Source organism: Megascapheus bottae, chromosome 25 (assembly GCF_031878675.1).
Source record: "Megascapheus bottae isolate mThoBot1 chromosome 25, mThoBot2.hap1, whole genome shotgun sequence".
Classification (NCBI taxonomy): domain Eukaryota; kingdom Metazoa; phylum Chordata; class Mammalia; order Rodentia; family Geomyidae; genus Megascapheus; species Megascapheus bottae.
The window spans coordinates 5,330,645-5,354,217 of record NC_143533.1 but is presented as its reverse complement, the minus strand read 5'-3'; the positions used below and the strand labels follow the sequence as shown (position 1 = coordinate 5,354,217).

Genomic DNA, 23,573 nt, shown 5'->3' with positions numbered 1-23,573 from the left:
TTTAGCAAAAAGCAGTCTTGATCTTTATTGACGTATCACTGTAGAATGCCACCATGACAAAATACATGAAACAAAGAGATAGGACTTAAGGGTTTTTTAGAGATGAAAAGCTAGAAGATGATGCCTCATTCGGATGCCCCTGAGATTTCAGGAAGGCCTTGTACTTGTCCAGGAAAGGGGTGGCCAGAGAGTTCAGCTCCTGCTGAAATGCCTTCAGAGCTATATCTTTCTCCTGGTGCTCCCCTACAATTTGCTTGCTGTAATAGTTGATGTAGATGTTTATCCAATCGTTCACCATCTTTTCCATGTCTTCTTCAGATATAAGAGGATCCTCAAAAACCTGAGGAGGGAGGAAGGGTGTTGGCAAGGAGAAATGTGGTGAGTAATTTGATTTAGGAATGCCAGAACAAGCATTGGGTACCGGTGGGTCACTGGTGCTGTATACTGGCCTCTGTAATCCTAACTACTCAGGAGACTGTAATCTGAGGATCTCAGTTCAAAGCTAGCCCAGGCAGAAGAGATTGTGAGAAGCTTATCCCCAGTTAACCAGCCAAAAGCTCAAGATGGAGGTGTGGTTCAAGTGATAGAGCACCCACCTTAAACATAAATGCCAAGTGTGAGGCTGTGAGTTCAAGCCCAGTACCAAGCAGAAGAAAAAGGAGGAGGAAGAAGAGGAGGAGGAAGAGGAGGAGGAGGAAGAGGAGGAGGAGGAGAAGGAGGAGGAGGAGAAGGAGGAGGAGGAGGAGGAGGAGGAGGAGGAGGAGGAGGAGGAGGAAGAAATCCAGTATCACAAATTCTCACATCCTTCCTTCTCTGTTTTGAATTCACTGTCTAGTTTCTCTCAGCGTCATCACTACCCTTGCAGCATCATATTCAGAATAAAATTATTCTCCTCTGCCCACACCCCAAGGCACACAGAGAATCCAGGCTTACCTGTTGATCCAGCAGAACATTAAATTCCTTCGTTCCTTTAGCGATGAGGTCCTTATTGTTTGGAAGCAGGGTCATCTTCCTGACTAGAGAAAGAGGTGGATTTTAATTATCATGTACCCTCACCCTTGAGTATTCTCCCCAGTTCTCTTGTTCCCTTTTAAAGGCCCCTTGTGTCCAGTAAGGACTTTGCCTTGCAAAACCTCTCAAGCTGCACTCTGCTCTGAGCTTCTCTCCCACGTAAGGCTCACCTTCAAGTTGCAGTGGCCTTCTGCCTCACACACGCTAGTTAGGGTCTGGATGTGTGCTGAGCAGAGCTGAGCTAGAGTCAATTGTCAGCTTAAGAAGGAAACGCCCTACATCTGGGACCTGGGAGAGTGTGATAGGTCAACCTGGAGAGTAGGAGGGTGGAGAGGCTTGCCTGGAACTAGAAAGATAGAGAGACCACAAGAAACAGATAAAAGCAAGAACCCAACCAGGAACACTGGCTTGCCCACAGCTGCCAAGTGCTAAGGTAATATTCACTGAGCCACTAGTCCACGACAGGTGCTCTTCTGTCTCCCACAATGCAATGTCTTTCTCCCAATCCACAGAAGGCAGGTGAACAGGACAGCAGCTCAAGTGACATCCGAAGTTCAAGACCAGCCCAGGCTACATAGCAGCTTTCATTCATGTATTTTAGGCACTATTTTCAAGTGTGCATTAAGTATGTATCTTCATAAGTGTATTTTGCAGATGAACTCTGGAAGATGAGGGAACACGGCTGAATTAGAGAATGCTCCGGAATGCACATGCCTGTAACTCTAGTGCAGAGGAGGTTAAGGGAGGGGGCTCTTAAGTATGAGGCCAGCCTGGACTGCAACATGGGACCCTGTCTCAAAGAAAAAGGAAGCCAAGTGCCATTGACTCTTGCCTGTAACACTGGCTACTGAAGAGGCTGAGATCTGAGGCTGACACCCAGCAAAAAAGCTGGAAGTAGTGGTGTAACTCAAGAGGTAGAGCACCAGCCTTGAGCAAAAAGGCTAAAGAACAACAGCCAGGCCCAGAGTTCAAGCCCCAGTACCGGCACGCACATGCGCACGCGCACACACAGACACACACACAGACACACACACACACACACACACACACACAGAGTGAATATGAAATGATTCAAACATATCATGAATATGAAAAGAAATACAACAATGAAATCCTTTTCTGTATAATTAAGATAATTTTTAAAACGCAGATATGGGGACCAGGAGTTTGACCTAGTGGTAGAGTGCTTGCCTAGCATGCACAAAGACCCGGGTTCAATTCCTCGGTACTACATACATAGAAAAAAGCCAGAAGTGGTGCTGTGGCTCAAGTCGTAGAGTTCTAGCCTTGAGAAAGTCCAAGGACAGTGCTCAGGCCCTGAACTCAAGGTGCAGGACTGGCAAAAAAAAAAAAAAGCAGATATGAACTGGTTCAGGTAGCATATTAATAGCTAAACAAATGTTACACTGACTAAAAAAAACTAGGGGCCAAGGAAATAGATAAGTGGCCTCCAGCCTTGCAGTTATAACCATGAAAAGAATCTACAAGCAGGGAACTTCAGATGGGACCCATTCGAAAAACTTGGCATCAACTGGGTGCTGTAGCTCATGCTTGTAATCCTATCTACTCAGGAAGTCAATATCTGAGGATCATAGTTCAAAGCCAGCCCAGGCAGTAAAGTTCCTGAGACTCTTACCTCCAATTAACCACCAGAAAACCAGAAGTGATGCTGTGGCTCAACATGGTAAAGCACTAACCTTAAGCAAAAGGGCTCAAGGACATTGCTCAGGTCCTGAGTTCGAACTCCATGACAGACTGAAGAAAAACAAAGTTGGTGTCAGAGTTTAGTATACTCACAAAAGCTATCATTAAAATTGTTACAATTTTATAACTTTTTTTCACTCTACCCAGAAACTCAAAATTTAAAAAAAAATTAAAGTACTCTTTATCTCAGGCTCAATGACTCCTTGTAGGTATGAGATAAGGTAAAGATGGCTAGGAAGGGCGTTCCAGAGTAATGTTCCTGAGAAAAGTGATAATTTGGGACAATCAGAAGTTTCAAGTAGAGTTGTCGGCTGGGGCCACATGGGTCAGAAAAGATGAAGAATGTCAACTAGAAATTAAGATGTTTTATTTGTTAATTTATAAAAAGGGGGGAAATATTCAGGCATTGACGGTTCACACACACCTATAATCCTAGCTACTCCACAGACTGGGACCTGATAGATTATAGTTTGAAGTCAGCACAAACAGAAAAGTCTAGGAGATTTCATCTCCAAAATAACCAGCAAAAATCAGAAATGGGGACAATGGCTCACATGGCAGAGTACCAACAAAATAGGCCAGCCTAGCAAATGTAAGACCCTGAGTTCAAAGCTCCAGGAGTCAAATCCATGAGACTCCTATCTTCAATTCACCACCAAAGAGCCATAAGTGGAGGTGTGGCCCAAGTGGTAGCCAGTCTTGAGGGAAAAAAAAAAAAAGCTGAAAGACAACACCCAGAAAGAAAGAAAAGAAAAAGAAAAAGGAGGAGGAAGTCTTGTATGGAATTCAAGAGAGTGAAAGAGCTTTATACAGAGGAAAATGAGGAATGGTGGGGAAAATGAGACATCTTATTCTTACATTGGTGTTTTCATCCTTGAAGAGGAAGAGGAACATTGGGCATGTTTAGGTCAGATCAATCTTGTATTATAGTTCCAGACAGAACATTTTTTAAGTCCTGAATAGCACAAAAAGTTTTCATCCTTGTTTCAGTCAAAAAGCAAGTGAAGGTAGAAGGCTTAGTTAGGTTTTTCCCTTCAGAGGCCTCCAGGATTAACTTAACCAGTGTCTTCCCATCCTGTATTTGTCTACATCTTTGCATCCGAGCCATGAGCTAGGAATAAAGGGTAAAAAAAATAACCTGGGCCTGGTGGCACACACCTGTAATCCCAGCCCTCAAAAGGCTGAGGCCTGCCTGCTCTTCATGACAAATCCCAAGCCAACCTGGGCCTACCTGGGAGGAAAGACCATGCAAAAGAAGACAAAGGAAAAAAACAAAAAAAAAAAAACAGTATATTGTCCCTGGCCCTACAGCAAAGAAGAAACCTCAGCTAAAACCTAGGGGGTCTGACGGCTCACACACTCCCTAGAGACACCTTCTGCGGTTGCTGTTGTTCCCCTTTCTCTCCATGACTGGAAACTGCAGGTGGTGTCCTGACACAGCCAAGGGGCCCTGACGGCTACAAAACATTCAGAGAACTCTTTTTCTGTGTCGGGAGAGGGGCGTGGAGTCCGTGGGACGCCGCGATCGGCTCTCCCCACCGGACAAGGGGGCAGCGCGGAGGCGAGGGGGGGGGGGGGGTCCCGGGCAGCGGCAGAAGATTGTCCCCGCGCAGCCGCCATATCTAGGCCGGAAGTGTACAAATTGTCCCGCCCCCCCCCCCACGCACGGTGGGCGGTAGCAGAACCGGAAGTCCACGGCCAGCCGTGTGGCGGGGGTGGAGAGCCACGATGGCGGACGCTGCGCCCGTCCATGCTTCTCTCTGCTCCGAGCAGTTCGGCTCCGGAGCCGCCCGGGGTTGCCGCGTGGCCGAGGACGGCAGCCTGCAGTGGGAGGCGACGGGCTGGCGCTGGTGGCGGCTCCCCAGGACGACCCCCGCCACCCCCCCGGGCCCGGGCGGAGGCGGGGACCAGGCTCCCGGGGCCGCCGCGCCGCCCCTGGCGGGTCTGGGGGCCGTGTTCCTGCCGCAGGGCTTCCCCGACAGCGTCAGCGCCGACTACCTGCCCTACCAGCTGTGGGACTCGGTGCAGGTGGGGCGGGGGGCACCCGACGCCCCTCCAGGCCCTCACCCCGCCCTTCTTCTCCCCTGCAAACCCTCACCCCGCCCCTCTTTTCTTCTTTTCCTTCGCCAGGCCTTTGCCTCCAGCCTCTCGGGCTCCCTGGCCACCCAGGCCGTCTTGCTGGGCCTGGGGGTGGGGAACGCAAAAGCCTCGGTGTCGGCCGCCACCGCCACCTGGCTGGTGAAAGGTGAGCTCTGGGGCCACCTGTGGATCGGGCCCTGGCGTCTTTCCCCACTGCAGAGCCCCCCTCTGCCGCCCCCTAACCACCACCAGCAGCAGCGGCTGTGACCTCCAGCCCTGCGCCCCGAAGTAAGGCAGGTCTTCTCCCCACCCCAGCCTTCCAAGAGCATTGCGAGCCTGACTTGTTTAAGCTCACGGCTGGAGTACACCCTCATCCGGGACATTGCTCTGATTGCCCACGCGAACTGCAGAGTTCCTCAATCAAGCGAAATCCCGGCCCTAAGAAATGGTCCGAGTCCCCATTGCCCTTCAGTCGCTTTGTAGAGGCTTTCGTGAAAATGCAATTTTTATGGAATAAGCCTGTTAGCCACTCCATGGTGGGAGACGGTTAATGGCAGGGAATTGAAGGATGTAGCTGGTCCTGAGAAGAGAGGAGGTTCTGGAGAACGTGAAAAGTGACTCTGTATCCAGACTCAGAGTCCGTATTTGGAATTGCAAGGATACTGTAAATAACTGTAGTGTATGCAGCTTTTTGAAAAATTACAATAGCTCATGCCTGTACTCCTAGCTACTCAGGAGGCTGATGATTGGAGGACTATACTTTGAAGCCAGCACAGGCAGGAAAATCCCTGAGACTCTTAACTCCAGTAAAAAAAAAAAAAAAAAAAAGCTGGAAATAGAGGTGTGGGTCAAGTAGTTGCACAACAAGTGAGAGTAAAAAAGCTGAGCAAGAACCTGAGGTCCTGACTTAAAGCAACCCCTCCCCCCCCAAAAAAAAACATCATTTGCGTGGTACAAATAGTAGAGCACTTGCCTTGCAGACCCAAGTTCTGAATTCAAACCTCAGTACCAAAAGCAAGGAAGATAGGGAGAGAAGGAGCAAAGGAAAAGAAGATAAATACCGTTAAAATCTCTATGTGATCATTTTTAATTGCAGGTCAGTAATGGAATGATGTCATTATCCTTACAACCAATAGCACTGCTATTACTAGCTGCTGATATTTTGACAATCTACTGTAAAGCAAACTGTCCACTTTATTTTTTGTTTGGGGTTTTTTTGTTGGTTTGGGGGTTTTTTGGTTTTTTTGTTTTTTTGCCAGTCCTGGGCTTGGGCTTGGGCTTAAGGCCTGAGCACTGTCCTTGGACTTTCTCAAGACTAGAGCTCTACCACTTGAGCCTCAGCACCACTCCTGGCTTTTTTCTATGTATGTGGTACTGAGGAATTGAACTCGGGTCTTCGTGCATGCTAGATAAGCACTCTACCATTAGGCCAAACTCCCAGCCCAAACTGTCCACTTTATATCATGTTCATGTACTATGTTTCTTAATCCTGACAGCAGCTGCTTGTATGGCATTAATTCCTTTTTTTCAGGTGGAAAAAGTCCAGCACACAGAAGTGAAATATATTGTCTGAGATCACTTAGTCCACAGATTCAGAATTTCACCAGCTGATCCTTTTTGTATGTGTTGGGTAAAGGGACAGCCACTGGAGTTTGAACACTACCTGCTAGGCAAGACCACTGCCACTTGAGCCACACCTTCAGCCATCATTTAGTTATTAATCAGACAGGATCTCATACATGATGCCCAGCTGGCATCAGATCAAGATCTTTCTCCAGACTTTTAAGATGTATGGCTGGGAGAATCATTACATGTGGCTTGTTCTGGCCTCCACCAGTAATTGTCCCAAAATGCACCTCCCATGTAGCTGAGATTAGAAGCTACTACAAACACCCTCCCTATCCACCCTTAACTACCATCTCTCACCAGTTACAATTTTAGCAAAGCTGATTCTGATTTGTGACTAGCCAATTTGTTAGTAAGATTCGGAAGTTCGTATGTGTTCCTCTTTGATCATTGTGAGGCAGAGGAATTGTTTCCCATTCTGATGGGCAATACGACTTTGAGATAGTGAGGTGTGCATGTGTCGGTGCAGCCAAATGTCAACCTCCAGCTTCTTATAGGGGCCCTGCAAACTGACTCTCGATCCACAGGTGGCCCCAGGGGGATACACATCTGATCCGATGTTGGTGTGCACTAAAGGCAAGAGTAACGGGCTCCAGGGGGCTCTCCTTAAGCAATAGAAGCAATCTTCATGTGTTCAGTCACTAGTTGATCTACTGTTAAGAAATGAGATGATTTAGAATGAATGTGCTTGGAGAGAAGAGATTAGATGAGTGATAGGAGGTGGGCCTGGAAAGCTGCAGGACCTCACAGGGCAGAGATGGAGAAGAACTGGTTGGCCCAAGGAGCCTGTTGTCCTCATGCTCGTTTGAGTGACCATGATGTGAAATAAGGTAGATCCAATGATGCCATGTCTTCCCAGTCTTCGCAAAAAACTGGAGGTTCAGATTGTCTTATAAGTGCCCCAGTTTTATCCATCTCTTGTCTCAGATTCAGCTGGTCTGTCTGGGAAAGAAGACAGTCCCTCCTGAGACTGAAAATCAGAAGGGATGGGTATTCTAGGTGTCTCCCCGAGTTCTTAGTCCTCTCCCTTGAGTTAAGCATGTCTCATAGGAGGCCTGAGCAGAGCTCAGTGTCAGGGTCCACCAGACACCGTCTTCCTTGTCTTAACAGGACCTTCTCTTCCACAGATTCAGCTGGCATGCTGGGCCGCATCGTCTTTGCCTGGTGGAAGGGGTGAGTCTCTCGTCTATTATCTCCTCCAATTCACCAATTGGAGCTGTGGCTTAAAGTAGTCGAGCACTAGCCTTGACCAAAAGAGCTCAGGGACAGCTCCCAAGCCCTGAGTTCAAGCCCCAGGATCCCACCCCCCAAAAATTATATCAGCATTTCATTAGATTCAGTTTGCTTAGTGAATTGTATGGTACCTAGTAAATACTCAATAATACTCAGCTCTAGCTGTGTCCCACAGCATTCTGTGCTATGTCTAACCACTGTAACAGTTTTGTAGGGTGGGATTCACTGGGTACATTTTAAAGATCTGAAACATACTAAAAAGAGGAGAATTTACTTACCCAAGTCTCTTGACCTGCAATTAGTGAAATGAGATTTGAACCTGAAGCCTGTAACTCTTTCCATGGTGGCAGCCTGGAAATGGCTAGAGACAGAAGCGGCTATCCACAGGGTAGATATCCCAGGCCTGAATGTTGGGGCCCAGCTCTTTGTTTTGGCCTCCCTTACCCACTGTCCACTTGAGCTCACGAACCTTTGACTGGTTATCTGTAATGTACGGGGTTATGCCCAGTTTAGACATTTGGTTTTTTTGCCAGTCCTGGGGCTTGAATTCAGGACCTGGGCACTCGAGCCACAGCCCCACTTCCAGCTTTTTCTGAGTAGTTTATTGGACATTAAAAGTCTCTCAGCCTTTTCTGCCTGGGCTGGCTTCGAACCACAATTCTCAGATCTCATCCTCCTGAGTAGCTAGGATTACACCAGTCTGTTCCAAGTCCATGGACTTTTTTTTTCTGGGAATCCTCAATGAAGCAAGAGGAGAGGGTGAAGAAGCCCAGGGGTAGAGTGCTTGAGCATGGGGAAGAGCTACCAAACATCAAGGTTGCCTTTAGGCAGTTGTGGATTAGAAAGGGGGAAACACCACCTAGGGGTCACTGTAGCCCGCCCCCCTCCCCCAGACAGTGGTCCCATTTCAGGCAGAGACCAAGAGAGTTGAGGGCAGGTGTCTGGCTACAGTTACGTGTTTTTCCCCACATATGTTTTTCCCATACATGTTTTCTCCTTCAGTCTAAATCACAACAAGCTCTTATCCCCAACAGGAGCAAATTGGACTGTAACGCAAAGCAGTGGAGGTGAGCAGGCGCTGAGATGAAGGGAGGGGAGGACAGAGCTCTGTTGTGAGGGCGTCTTGTCTCTGATCTCTAACCTCTGATGCTTTCCCAGGCTCTTTGCTGACATCCTCAATGATGTCGCCATGTTCCTGGAGATTATGGCTCCTATCTATCCTATCTGCTTCACCATGACTGTCAGTACCAGCAACCTGGCCAAGGTACCTGCCCCTGGGGTACCCCATGCCCAGACACTTGTCCTGGTGGTGCTGTCTGTATACCCCGGGTCCCCACACACAGGGCACTTCTGAAAGTTTCAGTGTATCTCCTGAGGCCTCAGCCAGCCCTCAGCCATGTGCCTGCACTCACAGGCCTGGAGAAGGGGCTCAGAGGTAAGAGGCAGGAGGTGGGAGTCCTGAGTCCATGTTTGGGGACTGGCTTCCTGGCTAGGTTTTAGTCTCTGAGGAAAATAACATGTTTGGATAGAACACAGCCCTCCCATCTGTGAAAGAACACCACACCAGTATTTTTGTAATGGCAGCTGCAAATATCCCAGTTCACGCCTATAATCCTAGGTACTCAGCAGGCTGAGATCTGAGTTCAGTCACAGTTTGCAGCCAGCCCAGTCTGGAGAATCTGTGCGATATCTCCAATTAACCACCAAAAAGCTGGGAGTAGAAGCATGGCTCAATTGGGAGAGTACTAGCATGGAGTAAAAAAGCTAAGGGACAGCATATAGGTCTTGAGTTCCACTCCCCCATATCAGCATACACAGAGACACACATACACACATGCAAGCGCTTAACAAGTCTGCACATGGACCAGACCTGCTAGCCACTCAAGCCTCATTTTGTACCACTTTCCTCTTGACTTTGAGCAGACTAGTTCCTCTTCTGTCCATAAACTCCATGAAGGCCTGGCCCCTGTCTGACTTCTTATATTACACTCCAACCTGTCAAATATCTGAAAGAGGCTTGCTGAGAACGCCCTGCACATGATCATGAGTGACCCAGTGGAGATCTCAGGGAGAGACACAGAGGGCTTGCATTGCTGTAGTAACGTGGCCCACTCACCCTCATCCTCCCTCTCTCCCTGCAGTGCATTGTGAGCGTGGCTGGTGGGGCCACGCGAGCTGCACTGACTGTGCACCAGGCCCGGAGAAACAACATGGCTGATGTGTCAGCCAAGGATAGCAGCCAGGTAAGCAGCCAGGACCAAGGATGGTGTGTGGGAGGGGAGAAATGAGGAGGAGGGGACAGCCAGGCCACAGCTGGGAATATGGAGAGGAAACACCTTAAGTGCCTGTGGGAAAGGGTAGGAAGAAGCCTAAGTGTCCTGCTGTGACCTTCAGGATGTGAGGTCAGGGCTATTGGCATGACTCTGGTGGGAGCAAACCCATGTCACCACCCCTCCCATTGATTGGATGGCCCAGAAGAGGCCCTGTGGGCCATAGCCCTACCCTGGGGGCAGGGGCTCTGACCACCTGAGACCCCTGTGTGCAGGTGCATGGTACTCTACCCATGGAGTTGAGGGTCACTGGCCAGAGCCTCCACTTAGCAGTGTAGCAGGCTTTGAGCCTCCAGGCCTAGGGAGCCTGGAGCCAGGCATCTCTAAAACTGGACTCTTTTACAAAATGCTTGTGTGAAAAATACCCTGTAACTCACCCCAACCCTATCAGGTAGATTCTGTTATTATCCCTGCCTTACAGGTGAGAGTGAGGCTCTGGGAATAGGAGAATTTTCTCTGGCACTAAAGCAGTCTCAAACCTCCTGTCCTGTCCGTCCTGCCTTCCAGTCTGCTTTCATATTAATAGACTTAATAATACTGACAAAGCAAATCTTTGGCAAGCATTGAACTGACCAGTGCATACAGTGCTACAGAAGGAGAGCGAAAGCATGGAGAAGCCCAGGCCACCGCGGTGCCCCAGGCAAGGGCCTTCTCTCCAAACTACTTGAACTGGCTCTTCCTAGATCTCTCCCAGCTCTAAATCTACAGGCTCTTAAAGTGGGAGCAGTAAGAACGACCCAGGCCTTTGCAGCATCCCCTCTCACTGCTGCCAGCCTGATCCCCTCCCCACCACCATGGCCACCACAGAGACCCCTGCTTCCCAGCTGTGGATCAAAGCCCCCCCCCCCGCCTCCCCAGTGAGGCAGTAACAGGGCAACCTGGCCACGTGCTATTCTGCTGTAAAGTCCTGCCTTCTGCTGATGTAGCTTCACTGTCATTGGCTGTGTTCATGGAAGGACTCATTGCCTTCTGAGCTTCTGGCACCCTTGATCCTTGCCTTACTAGCATAGCCTAACCTCTGCACTAGGGGTGAGCGTAGTGGGGGAAGCTCTTGAGCTGCAGCCTCCTCTGTGCCCCAGTGGGGAGGGGTGCCAGTGTGGACATGCAGACTCCTCCCTCCTAATGAGTGGTGGGCCGGAAGCCAGGCACGTCTTCCCTAGGCTGTCCCCCAGTCTCATCATCAGAGAGTTCCAATGGCACGGACTCACAAAGGAAGAGGTTTGGGTCTGTTCCTTTTCCTCCCACTGGTTCCTCGACTGCCTTGCAGATTTGTTTGCCAGTTAGTGAGTGCCAAGAGCTACAAAAACCACTGTTGAAAACCGGCTCCCCATGTGGAGCTCTGAGCGTCGGCTTCCTGGGCCCCCTCTGCGAGCCAAAGAAGACATGTTCTTCCTAGGTGGCAGAGGAGAATATAGCCATCTTTTAAGTGACAGCTCATTCACCTAAAACACTAAAAGTTATTAACATCCCATCAGTGTAGGGAGCTTCCGGAAGGTTCTGGAGGGAGCCCTCCAATTCTGGACCTGTCCCCCATTTTCTAGGAGACATTGGTGAACCTAGCAGGGCTCCTGGTCAGCCTGTTGATGCTGCCTCTGGTGTCAGGTTACGCTAGGTAAGCCAGGAGCGTGGTAGGTGAGGGGGCACCGGCTGGGCCCTTCCCCTTGGCCACCTCACTCTCTCGCCCCAGCCTCAGCCTCGGGTGTTTCTTCCTCCTCACGGCCCTCCACATCTATGCCAACTACCGGGCAGTCCGGGCCCTTGTCATGGAGACCTTGAATGAAAGCCGGCTCCAGCTCGTCCTGAAGCACTTCCTTCAGAAGGGAGAGATACTTGACCCAGCTTCAGCCAATCAGATGGAGCCACTGTGGACAGGTGACCCAGGCCCTCGGTGTCATGTCCTGTGTCTCCCCAAATCTTCCTCATGCCTAGGCCTCCTGACTCCAGCCTCCCACAGGTTTCCGGCCATCTCTGTCTCTGTCCCTGGGGGTTCCCTTACATTGCTTGGTCTCCAGGTGAGTGGTCCAGTGTCTCCTAATCCTTCCTATCTCCAGGTGAGTGGTCCAGTGTGTGCTACTCCTTCCTGCCTCCCGTAGTGCCTCCCTGACCAAGCCCCACCTCACTATTTAAGTACAGACTGGGAGTTCAGCATGAAAGCTTGCGGGATGCAGTAGGGTCTAATGCAGAGCACATGTGAGGAGTTGGATGAAGAGAGGGTGGCAGGTGGGCGTGGATGGCCGTATAAGGAAGGGGAAGATGGATGTGGAGGTTCAGGTGATGAGGAAGGAATCGCTGGGGTGTGTGGACAATTAGGGTTAACAGCTCGGCCAGGTGGCTCCTCCTGCCTTGCTTCCCTGCCCACTGCCGTCTTCTCCCCACCAGTGTGTCTGAGCTGCTGCAGCTAGTGGAAGGGCACCAGGAGCACTACCTCCTCCACTGGAACCCATCACGACGTGAGTGTGGCCAACAACTCTCCCAGCCCAAGACGCCCTCCCACTCCAGGGCCCAAGTTCACAGGACAGTTTGGACGCTGCTGTAGACCACACTGACCCACTCAAGTTATAAGCTGCCTGCCCCAGTGGGATGACATGTGCCCCTCTAACAGAGGCTGCCTTGTTACCTGAGGTGTTTTCCTGGGCTGTGTGCCAGCATGGTCCATTGCGACACACTGGAATTTAGATTGTGACCTGGCTGTCACACGGCCACTCTGCTCTCCCTCCTCAGTTGTTTAGCCAGTGGCATGTGGAAAGGGCTTCATTCTCACCAGCAGGAGCCCTCGACCATGAGCTGTTAAGAAGTTATATTTAGAAATCAAACTTTTCAGTTTGTCCAGAGAAATAGGAAGCTGCAGGAGGAGGTGGAAAGGGGAGGTTGGGAGAGGGCCTTGTATTCCCACTAAGGTGTCAGCGCTCATTAAGGATGAGCACTGGCGACGTGGGTCTTCCCTGCTATGTGTCTGCCCTCGGGTCTCTCCAGACCAGGTGAAGGTAGTTCTGAGCCAGATGGCAGGCCCCGAGACGGTCCTAAGGGCTGCCACACATGGGCTGGTGCTTGGAGCTCTGCAAGAAGATGGACCCCTTCCAGGAGAGCTGGAGGAGCTGAGAAGTCAAGTTCAGGCAGGTAAGAGCCTTGAGTCCACACTGTTAGATGGGGGAAGGTGGGCTGGTTGTCCCACTGAGGAGACAAGAGCTGTCTCTACACCCACCACTGACAGGTCGTGAGAAAAATGGTGGGGCCGTTGTCAGGGAGACGTACCAAGTGCTGGACAAGCTGTTCCCAGAGTTTCTGAAAGGTAACATCAGCCCCGAGCCCTGCAGCCTGCAGGCCTGCCTGTCTATTCCATGCTTTCACTTGCAAGATGAGTGACCTGGCTGAAATCTGGGACTCAGTTTCCCTGTATAGAGTACGGAAGTTACACAGATCTCTTGAGGCTGCGTCCGTGTTGATGAACTATAATCCAGAATGTGCATTACTGAAAATGGCCTCCCCTCTCCCCTTCTCTTTAGCGCTCGTACTGGGGCTGGAACTTAGAGCCTGGGCACCGTTCCTTAGCTTTTTTTCTTGTGTGATGCTCTACTACTTGAGTCACAACTCTACTTATGGCTTTTTGCTGTCTCCTGGGAGATAAGAATCTAAACAGCCCTTCCTGACTGACTGGGCTGGCTTCAATCCACAGTCTTCCTTCTCAGGCTTCTGAGTAGAGTAGCATAGACATAAGCTCCCAGTTTGAAAATGACTTTCCATGTAGCACTACTCCATTCCACCCCCTTTCCATGTACAATCTCTAAATATTGGCTGCTACCAGGTGAGGTTTCAGCCTTGCTTTTTGTCAGAAATTACCCAGCAGAGCCCACACCCTGCCCTCTGGGTACCTCTGCACACCTACCCTGCCTCACCCCTACTCCTGCCAGCCCAGGCCCCTGTGCAGCAGTGTTCCCAGCATCCGACACCCCGTGCCCTCTCTCCAGGATTGCAGGCTGCAGGCTGGAAGACTGAGAAGCACCACCTAGAGGTGGACGAGTGGAGGGCCACGTGGCTCCCATCTCCAGAAAAGAAGGTCTTGTGAGCAGTCCCATGGCCACAGCAGCATGGAGGGAAGACGACTTTATTCTTGCACATGCAAATTGCTATGGCTGGTTGGCCACTGGCCTCCTAAGAAGACGGCCAATGAGATGGATTGGACCCCAGGCAGAGAAAAGGGAACCTGGGGCTTCCCACCCTTCCCTTGCCCTTTCCCCTTTTCTGGAAACCACTGCAGACTGCCTCGCATCCCCACTTCTAGGAGGCACAGTCTTCTCACACCCTGGTTGTGGTTCTCGGTGTCCAGCACGGCTGGCCTCACGCATAAAATCCCCAGAGGAATACAGCCACTGTCATCATGAGCAGGGCGTTGAGGTTGACCACGCGAGCCCATCTCGGGTCCTCACGGATGTCCTCCAGCCGCCTGCCTGCCGCTGCCAGCTCCTCCTCTGTCGGGGGCGGAGGGCCCCCTGCCCCACTCCTGCTCATGCCACAGAACCAGAGCAGGCACCGGCGGACCGGGCCAGGGGCTGGAGACTGAGGCTCTGAGAGAAACCAAGGCCAGCAGTTAGTCTGGAGGGAGGGGCTTCCCGGGCCCCCGCTCAGGCAGCGCCTTACCCTCCATCTCTACTGCGTGCTCCGGGCATCCGTTCTGTACAGGGGGAGAAGCAGGGCCTTTGGGTTCCTCAGCATCCAGATCCTCCCGCTCCTCCTTGCTGTGCCGGAGACTGAAAACCAGGCGGTGGAGCTGGGGAGGGGTGGGAGCAGGGGCCACATGGGAGTTCTGTCCTACCCCACAGCACAGGCCCCTTGTTTTGGTGGGCACACTGGCCTTTTCCCAAGCTCCTGTGCTACCCTGTGTCCAGTCTGCACAGCCAGACTTCACCAGCTGTGTTTTGACATTCCATGTGCCTCCCAAAAACATTTCAAAACAAGTGTCATTTGAATAAAAATGCCCTTGCTGAGTATGTGCAACTTCAGATGGGACCCGAAGCTCTCCCCCCCCACACACCTCAGATGCTGCCTGACAGGCTCACTGCCCATGCCCAGGCGTGCAGCAGAGGCAGTTAGTGGGTATGGTCTGCGGGCTCGCCCGGGCCGCCCGTCCAGAGGTCCGCACTTACATGCTTTTGCGGGATGGGCGCGGTGCACAGGGAGATGAGGAGGATGAGGAGGCCAGAGCAGACGAACAGTATGATGGCAAAGTAGAGGTAGTGGACCCGGCAGAAGAGTGCAGGGCACGAGGAGGGCCGCACACAGCTACCCGAACCAAAGGAGAACTCGGGAATGAGGCGAGCAAGGCCCATCACGAGGCCCCCAACTAGTCCCCAGAAGGCTCCCTGCAGGGGAAATGGTGTCAGCCTGCCCAGGATGCTACAGTCGGAAGCCAAGCTGGCAAGGGCGCATCCGGCTCACCTTCTCATTCACTCGGGGCACGAAGAGTGCAAGCACGAAGACGGCTGACACGGGCGGTGCCAAGTAGCTGGAGACAGACTGGATGTAATCGAACAGCTGGCCACCCTGGGCTGCCTGTACAACTGGAAGCCAGGCCACCGACACTGCTACAATAAACACCACCCAGAGCCTGTGGTGGGGAGGACAGGAGGTTTTCTATCTAGTGATTGTCCCCTCCCTCACGCTCCTGTGTGTGTATGCCAGTTCTGGGGCTTGAACTTGGGGCCTGGGTACTGCCCCTTCCCTTTTTGGCTAAAGGATAAGGCTAGCACTCTGCCACTTGAGCCAAAGCTCCACTTCTGGCTTTTTCAGTTAATTGGAGATGAGTCTCAGACTTTCCTTCCCAGGCTGGCTTCAAGCCACAATCTTCAGATCTCAGCCTCTAGAGTAACTGGGATTACTGGCATGAGCCACCTGATACCTGGCTCTTACCCCAGTTCCTTTTTTCTTTCTTTCTTGGTCAATTGTGGGGCTTGGAAATCAGAAGTCAGGGCCTGGGCATTGTCCCTGAGCCACAGCTCCACTTCCGGTTCTTGAGGGGTAATTGTTGATAAGAGTCTCATGGGAACTTTTCTGCTGGGTGGGGCTGGCTTTGAACTATGATCCTCAGATCTCAACCTCCTGAGTAGCTAGGATTGCAGGTGTGAGCCACCGACACCCAGCTCCTATCCAGGTTCTTTTGTGGGGTAGCATGAGGACCTGGGGCACACCTGCCAACTATCAGTAGCTCCCCATCGCTTGCACGAGGGCGCAGGCGCGTGTAGATGTCCATGGTGAAAAGCGTACTGCTGCTGTTGAAGATGGAGGCCAGTGAGGACATGAGAGCCGCCAGCATGACAGCCAGCATGAGTCCACGCAGACCTGCAGCCAATGGGAACTGTGAGGCCGCAGCCCGGGGTGGGGGTGTGGCAGGGGTACGCTTTCCCATTGGCAGTCCCACAGCTTCCCATCACAGCCCTCACCATTGGGCATGAGCTTCACCACCAGCCTCGGGTAGGCGATGTTGGAGCAGCCCACCTCTGTGCCACACACCCGCTTACACACCTCGGGCACCACGCATGCCACTTCATCTGCAAGAGCACAGCCCCAAGGCAGCTAAGACAGAGCTGAGTCTGGGACTTGGGGGTGATGGCACCCCTGGAGGGAAAGGGGAGGACTGGATACCAGACACGGTGGTGGGACAGGGCGTGGGGCTGGGGCCAACTTTACCCGGGTAGAGGATGCGGCTGATCATCCCGGGCATGACCATGAGAAACATGGGTGTGAGCTTCAGATAGCCGCACAAGATGCATCCTGCCTTGATGTGTGTCAGGTTCTTTCCAGCCAGACAGCGCTGCACGATGACCTGTGCCAGGGGCAACCTACTACTGGGGTTGGGGAGACCATGCCAGGTTGCCCCCCCACTTTCTTCTCAGGCCTGGCCACCCCTTCCTTACACCCACTCTAGCTCTTCGGTGGATCTTGAACATTTCCATTCCCAGGTTCTTCTTTCTATCTATTTCAACCCCACTCGAGCCATGTCCCACACCCTCTGATCACACACCCTCTGGAAGATTGGGGTCAGCCCATCTCCGTTCCATCCAGCCCTGGCTGCACACCTGATCACTACACCAATACCAGCCGGAGACAATAGTGAGCCCCAGGACCAGGGCGGGCCACGGCAGGTCCCCCGTCACAGGATCCCGAAGCAGGTGGTACGAATCAGGCCTTGGTCGGTAGCAGGAGCTGGAGATGTTGCCCACAGCCAAATCCTCGGACACCGTGAGCGAAGTCACTGCCCCCAGGTATTTGTCAAAGAGCCCGGAGTACCCGCCCACCTCGTGGAAAGCTGTGTGGGCAAGGTGGTCAGGGGGAACCCAGCATCAGTGCTAAGTCCCATAGGCCTTGGGTACCAGAGATGAGCCCACCATCTCCCACTGGCTGGGCCCCCTACCGTAACCAGTGAGGATGAAGGCCCCGGCAAGAATGACGAAGGTCTGCACAGTGTCTGTATACATCAGCGCCGCCAGGCCCCCTGCAACAGGCCTGAGTCAGTGCAGCACCTCAGTTCCTCATCCCCAGCACAGTAAAAAGCACCTCCTCCCCTTGGAGAACAGATTTTTAAATGGTGGTCCATTCTATTCACACCCTTGGGTAGCAAGAAGCAAGAGCTTAGGGGAGCAGAATGGAACCTGAGTTTTAACCTCCATGGTATCCTCTTAGCAGAACCCCCCCCCAGGGACAAGACCCCCACTGTGAGCCCCCTACATCTGAGTTGGATGATTCTCAGGGGTTCAAGTTTCCATCCTGGAGGCCATCTTGGCATCAAGTTCACTATTACTGTTGGATCTCTTCTCTGGGTCTCACTCTGAGGGCTTCAGAGCTGTACTGGGTTTAAGCAGAGATCGTGCAGACTGGCCAAGTCCATTCTTAAGGAAATCTCCCCATTTCACCCCTATTTTCCACCCAGAAGCCCAGCAATAAATAATCACCCACCCCGCCACTTAGGGAGACAGTAGGGAGGGAAAGTGAGGCCATGGGAAGTGGTGCTGTGGCTCAAAGTGGTAGGGCATGAGCCTTGAGCAAAGACGCTCAGGGACAGCACCCAGGCCCAGAGTTCAAACCCCACAACTAGGAAAGGAAGGAAGGGAGGGAGGGAGGGAGGGAGGGAGGGAGGGAGGGAGGGAGGGAGGGAAGGAAGAAAAGTGAAGCTGTGTTCCTAAGCTATCTCCTACTCCGGTGACACCACACTTTCAAACTACACTGCCCCGTCCCTCCAGCGGCTCCCCTAAATGATGTCATATGATGTCACAGCTCCCCACCCCCCTCCAGGCCCACCTGTCACAGTGTAAATCATGGTGATGCCCAGGAGAGCAATGACTGAAGCATAGATGTTCCAACCCAGAGCCTGCTGAATGAATACCGCCCCGGAGAACATGTCCACCTTGGGGAGGAAAGAGCAAGGGCACAAAGAGGTCAGGACCCAGAGTCAAGGGGCAGTGATCCAGAGCCACCTCCTAGTCAGGCAATCACCTTCCATACCCACACCTCAAAAGTTCAGGTCCTTCCCTTCCCAGGTCTTTCCCACTGCAGCCTCACCACTCCTCCATGGGGACTGGTAGAACAATTTCTCTGGAAGTTCCCTGAAGCCACCCCACCCCACCCCCACTCTTCTCGGAGCCCACCCCTCCCCAACTTGCATACACTCACCGAGATCTTGGTGAAGATGTACAGAAAGAGCGAGAGCACAGACAGGTAGAGGCGGATGCGATGGCCTCCAAAGCGCTTGCGCAGGTACTGCGGCATGGTGATAACCCCTGCAGTCAGGTACACGGGCACAAAGAGCCAGCCGAGCAGCAACACTACAAACAGCGCCTGCCGGAAGAACGTGGCCATCTACATCCCCACCAGAATTCCGTCCGGGCCCCCAAAGGCTCTGAGACATCTATGAACCATGCCATGCTAGAGCAAGGGGCTCCGGGAAGGTTCAAACCTGGGCCCAGAGGACAACTACAAGAACTAAGCCTGAGCACTTAAAGGAAACCTCGACATTCTCTTACAACATTAACTAGAACTTTTGTCCTTCTATCGCCCCTGGCCAAGCCCTCCTAAGATGGCCTCTATCTTTGCAGTACTTTTCTTCTAGCAAGGATTTCAACTTCTGTCAGGCATGGCTGCCTCCCTCTGTCTTCTCCACCAAACCAAACCTTTTGTCCCTCAAAGGCCTGCTCTTCCAGGAAGCCCTGTGCTCAAAGCCCTTCTGGGATTGGAAGCCAGGGGCTCCGGCTCATAATCCTTGCTGACTCAGGAGGCTGAGATCTGAGGAAAGTCTATGAGGTTCTTCTCTCCAATTAACCACCAAAATGCTAGAAGTGGAGCTGTGGCTCAAGTGGTAGTGCATTAGCCTGGAGCATCAAAGCTAAGGGACAGTTCCCAGGCCTTGAGTTCAAATCCCAGTACTGGCAAACACACACACACACACACACACACACACACACACACACACACTCTCCTATATGGGCCTCACCCCAAGCTGTCTTCTTCTGGGCTATCATTGGACTGAGAGATCTTCACAGACACAGCTTTGGAAAGCATCAGGCCGGAAGTGGGGGATTGGCTGGTGCTGCCAACTCACAAAGCAATCAGAAACAGGGCCTATCTAGCCCTTAAACAGGGTACCTCCTTTTGCCTCCAAGCTGGATAATGGAGCTCCTCTCCCAACCCAGTTTCTTCCCTCCACTGGTCCAACCCTAACTCTCATTTCATACGCTCTCTGCAGGGAGCTTAACCAAGGTGTGGCCCTCCTAAGGTTCCCAGAGGAGTTGGGGAATATATATATATATATATATATATATATATATATATATATATATATATATATATATATATATGGCCTTACATTCCACTCAAATCCAGCCACTGCCAAGCCATTTGCTGCACCAGTCCCTGCCAGGCCCACAAAGTGGCCACTGCCGATGTTGCTGGCGAAGAGAGATGCTCCAACCTGAGTGGCCCAGAAGGCGGGGTAGGTGGGAATTGAGCTGGGCTCAGCCCTCCAGAGCCCCTCCCACTCCATGGGCCCAAGCCTTTCTCACCGGCCACCACACCATGCTGCGTCCTGCCAGGAAGTAGCCTCCAACAGTGCCTCTGTTGGTTCTGCACATAGACTGGGGGGGTGGGCGGGGGGGGGTTCAGGGGCATATCTTTGGACTTCATTAGCCTCCTCAACACATTCCTCAGCCTTGTTTCAGGCTGAAGATTAACCAGCAGTCGACTCCCCTGATTACACCCCAACCCCCAATCTTCTCCCCTCCAATAGCCCAGAGTCAAACCTAGCCTTTATCCTAGCATCCAACAATTCAAGCCTGATAAGTGAAGGAACTCAATCAATTCTTGGCTAGACACTACTACTGGAACTAATGAGAATAGAGACTTCACCTATATCTTCATAAAAACCCACTTCCTAATTCCCCTTTGTCCTGACCGCAGGCAACAAAATCTAAAGGAATTCATATCCGTTCAGCCTCTCTGAAGCCCTAAAAAAGATTCGTTTGTTTCCTCGCTCCTGCATTCTCCTTCAAAAATCCAGGCATCCTCCCCCTACCCTTCTCTGGAATTTATCAAAGATTTTTTTCTCCCCTAGGCCCCAGAAACCCAGTCAGCCCCTCATCAAAGCCCCTCACTTCTTACCCACAAGCCAACACCAATGACCAGAAGAAAGTAGGCGGCAATAACCAAGATGTCAGCAGGATTGTCTATGAGGGCCTTCTGGTCCCCCAGCGCTGCTTCAGAGCCTGCCTTGGTGCGTTCCTCCATTCTGCCCACAATCTGCCCCTCAAAGGACCAGCTCTCTGGCTTCCCCCAGAGAAAGGATTAATGGTTACCTCAGGGGCAGTGAGCCGACAAGTTCCCCAGGTTCTGTCCCCCCTCCCCAGCTTTATTTAGCTGAATCAGGTCATATCAAGGCCGAAGGCTGGTCCTGGGGTGCTGGGCCCTTTCGGTATCAGAAGCATTCCTTCCTCGACCTAAGTCTTCACTCTGTCCCCAGGGTCCTAAACTCAAAATCAACCCTTCCATCATATATATATATATATATATATATGTATATATATGTATATATATATGCCCCTCAGCCTAGACTAGGGAGCCTGGCTACGCCAGCCCATTCAGTAATGGCTTTCACTCCATTGCTCAGAAATCCTCCATAACTCACTCACTAGAAGACTCAAAAAGAACTCTAGCTGGGCACCAGTGATTCATACCTGTAACCTCAGCTTCTCTGAGGATGGCTGTTTGCAGTCAGCCCAGGCAGATAAGTCTGTGAGACTCTTATCTCCAATAAACCACCAAAAAGCTGGACGTGGAGCTGTGGCTCATTCGCTAGAGTGCTAATCTTGAATACAAAAACTCAGGAACAACTAGCATGTGCACATGCGCATGTGCACACACACACACACACACACACACACACACACACACACACACACATACACAAAGGAAATCCAAGCTCAGCAGCCTGATCTTCCAGGCCTATCACACCTTGGCTCCTGGCCACTTACCTAATGTTTTCCTGTACCAAACCTGAAGTAGATTCACATTTTCCTCACCCACACTCCTGCCTCATTCAGCCTAGATAACTTCTCCTTTCTTGTTTCCTGTCCTCTTCAGCCTTCAATGTGTAGTCTAGGCTATCTCTTCAAAAATGAGTAGACCAAGCAGCATCCATCAAGTGGACTAAGGTTTGAGGGCAGACCAGCCTGAAGAATTAGTGAGATCCTACCCCCAACAAATAAGCCAGAGTACACATCAGTGGTGATGAGCACCATCAAGGCTGAAGGCTGGCCCTGACCAAAATTGCAAGACACAGTATTTTTTTTTTTCAGCAAAAGAAGATTGGGGGCAGGTTTGATAGTAGAACATAGGCCTAGCAAGTATTAGATCCTGAGTTTAAATCCCAGTAATGAAAAGAGAGTGGGAAGTCTTTTGATTTGGTTGTAGACAGGATGTGGTATCTGTCTCACCAACACTAGATTCCTCCAGGGCAGGGGATGATCCTGCTAGCCCAGTGTTTAGCACAGGTCTAGGGACAGGAAGGGATGTTGAACATGAATTCATCTACCTTTCTAGAACTGACTGGATTGGCAAGTCAGAAAATGATCTCCTGAGTCAGGGGGTCTCCTGCCCAGATACTGGCAGCTATGAGAGCTATGAGTATCCTGGAGATCACAAACTGAAAAGTATTTTAGGGAAATTATAGTGAGCTTTATTTAAAAGGTCCCTTACTGTAGGCTCCTTCAAATGCAGGCCTTGAGATGAGAAGGGGGGAAAAAAAAAACTGGGAACAAAACAAAAGGCAGGAGGGGGAGCAAGCTAAGCACTTATTTCAAGGTTACAGGAATAGGGATGGCCAACCAACAATAAATGAATGAATGAACGAATGAATGAATGAATGCTGGAGACAGCCAATATACCAATCCTTGAAAGACAGAGGTAGTTACACCTCAGGATGCACAGCATTCCCCCAGGAAGAGAGAAGACGTGGGATGAGTCAGGAAGCATAGCTTGGAAAGAATGATACTGATAGGGAGGCAAAGGCAGAAAGCTTCCTGCTGTCTGTGGTCCATCCACACCCTCCCACCCCCGTCCTTGGCTGCTTTTAATGATCAACATGGACCTGAGATGATTCATTATTTTCAACATCAAAGGCTCCTGTAGTTTAGACTCAGGGATCCTAGTACCCTCCCTTAAGGAACTTGAGATCCAAGATGAAGGTTCTAGGTCTCATAAAGGTCCCTTAAGGGCTTGGGAGGGGCTCAATTGGAGCCTGAACTTCTCCAGACTTGAGCCTCTGGTCCCATCCTGATTTGTGGTGACTTAATTGAGGTGTTAACTCCTCCAGAAAGCCTCTCTTCACTTCCATTCTGTGAGCCTCAATAATCCCCATCCACTGCCCTACCACAGCCTATGTTAAGTTCTGCCTCAGGAACCATCTCCTCCACCAGGCCAGGGCTCTCCAGGGCTCTGTGAACCCAGTACCAACTGCCAAGATGTGACTCATCTCTGTGGATCCAGCACCACCCAGCACAAGGCTGAGTCAGGAAAAAAAAAACCTCAGGGAGTTACTAAACCAAACAAAAAATGTCTGAACACACAGACTTCACTGGAAAAACAAGAGAATGAGAAAACTATTTACATGAAATCTACATACACTGGAATCTCAGTGGCTAGATAGAAATAAACTGTGCTTAGTGCCTAGCTCCAAAATGTGGGCAAAAATGGGGACTTTGGGAGAGAAGGTCCCACCTCTAAGAGTCAAAGGGAATATAAAATCTCAGAACCAAATAAAGGTCGGGCAAGGGTTGCATATGAAGCGTTTGTTTTAAGAACGCAGGGAACAAAGGAAATATGGAGGCAGGAGGTGGGTGGATGCAGCCCCAGCTTGCAGTCCTGTCCTGGTCCCACTGGTGCAAACCCGACACACCTTTCCAACCTGGGGCTCCCTGGATACCTGGAATCTACAAGTGGCCCCCCCTGATAGAGTTGAGATCCCAGTTTCTGCAGAACCACTAGAGACAGAGCTGGAACAGGGGTCTGGAGGGTGGGAAGGCCAGGTTCTTCTGCACCAAGACACAACACCAG

At 51.3% G+C, this 23,573-nt stretch overlaps 3 protein-coding genes across 4 annotated transcripts; 1 reads left to right on the top strand and 2 right to left on the bottom strand.

The window, feature by feature from the left end:
- Positions 1–4,168, bottom strand: Ahsp (alpha hemoglobin stabilizing protein). 2 transcript variants are annotated; one of them, XM_090357726.1, is made up of 3 exons: positions 4,089–4,162; positions 934–1,012; positions 1–340 (listed from the first exon to the last, which is right to left on the bottom strand). In XM_090357726.1, exons 1-3 carry the CDS (start codon positions 4,121–4,123, stop codon positions 86–88), a joined length of 369 nt encoding a protein of 122 aa, XP_090213852.1. In that variant the 5' UTR covers positions 4,124–4,162; the 3' UTR covers positions 1–85. The 2 variants fall into 2 exon arrangements, 1 of the variants encoding a protein (XP_090213852.1); XR_016539601.1 differs by lacking the exons at positions 1–340; positions 934–1,012 and adding an exon at positions 2,707–2,766 and having other exon boundaries at positions 4,089–4,168.
- Positions 4,169–4,405: 237 nt separating this feature from the next.
- On the top strand, positions 4,406–14,968 carry Rusf1 (RUS family member 1). The gene is made up of 13 exons (XM_090358070.1): positions 4,406–4,743; positions 4,846–4,960; positions 7,548–7,593; positions 8,688–8,720; positions 8,812–8,917; positions 9,795–9,896; positions 11,525–11,595; positions 11,671–11,855; positions 11,938–11,995; positions 12,363–12,433; positions 12,957–13,100; positions 13,195–13,272; positions 13,949–14,968. Exons 1-13 carry the CDS (start codon positions 4,444–4,446, stop codon positions 14,044–14,046), a joined length of 1,407 nt encoding a protein of 468 aa, XP_090214196.1. The 5' UTR covers positions 4,406–4,443; the 3' UTR covers positions 14,047–14,968.
- Slc5a2 (solute carrier family 5 member 2) lies at positions 14,319–20,750 on the bottom strand. The gene is made up of 14 exons (XM_090358071.1): positions 20,625–20,750; positions 20,030–20,101; positions 19,834–19,938; positions 18,645–18,809; positions 18,273–18,378; positions 17,389–17,469; positions 17,054–17,283; positions 16,665–16,800; positions 16,418–16,525; positions 16,166–16,316; positions 15,417–15,585; positions 15,125–15,340; positions 14,619–14,748; positions 14,319–14,545 (listed from the first exon to the last, which is right to left on the bottom strand). Exons 1-14 carry the CDS (start codon positions 20,748–20,750, stop codon positions 14,319–14,321), a joined length of 2,022 nt encoding a protein of 673 aa, XP_090214197.1.
- Between the last annotated feature and the right edge of the window lie 2,823 nt (positions 20,751–23,573).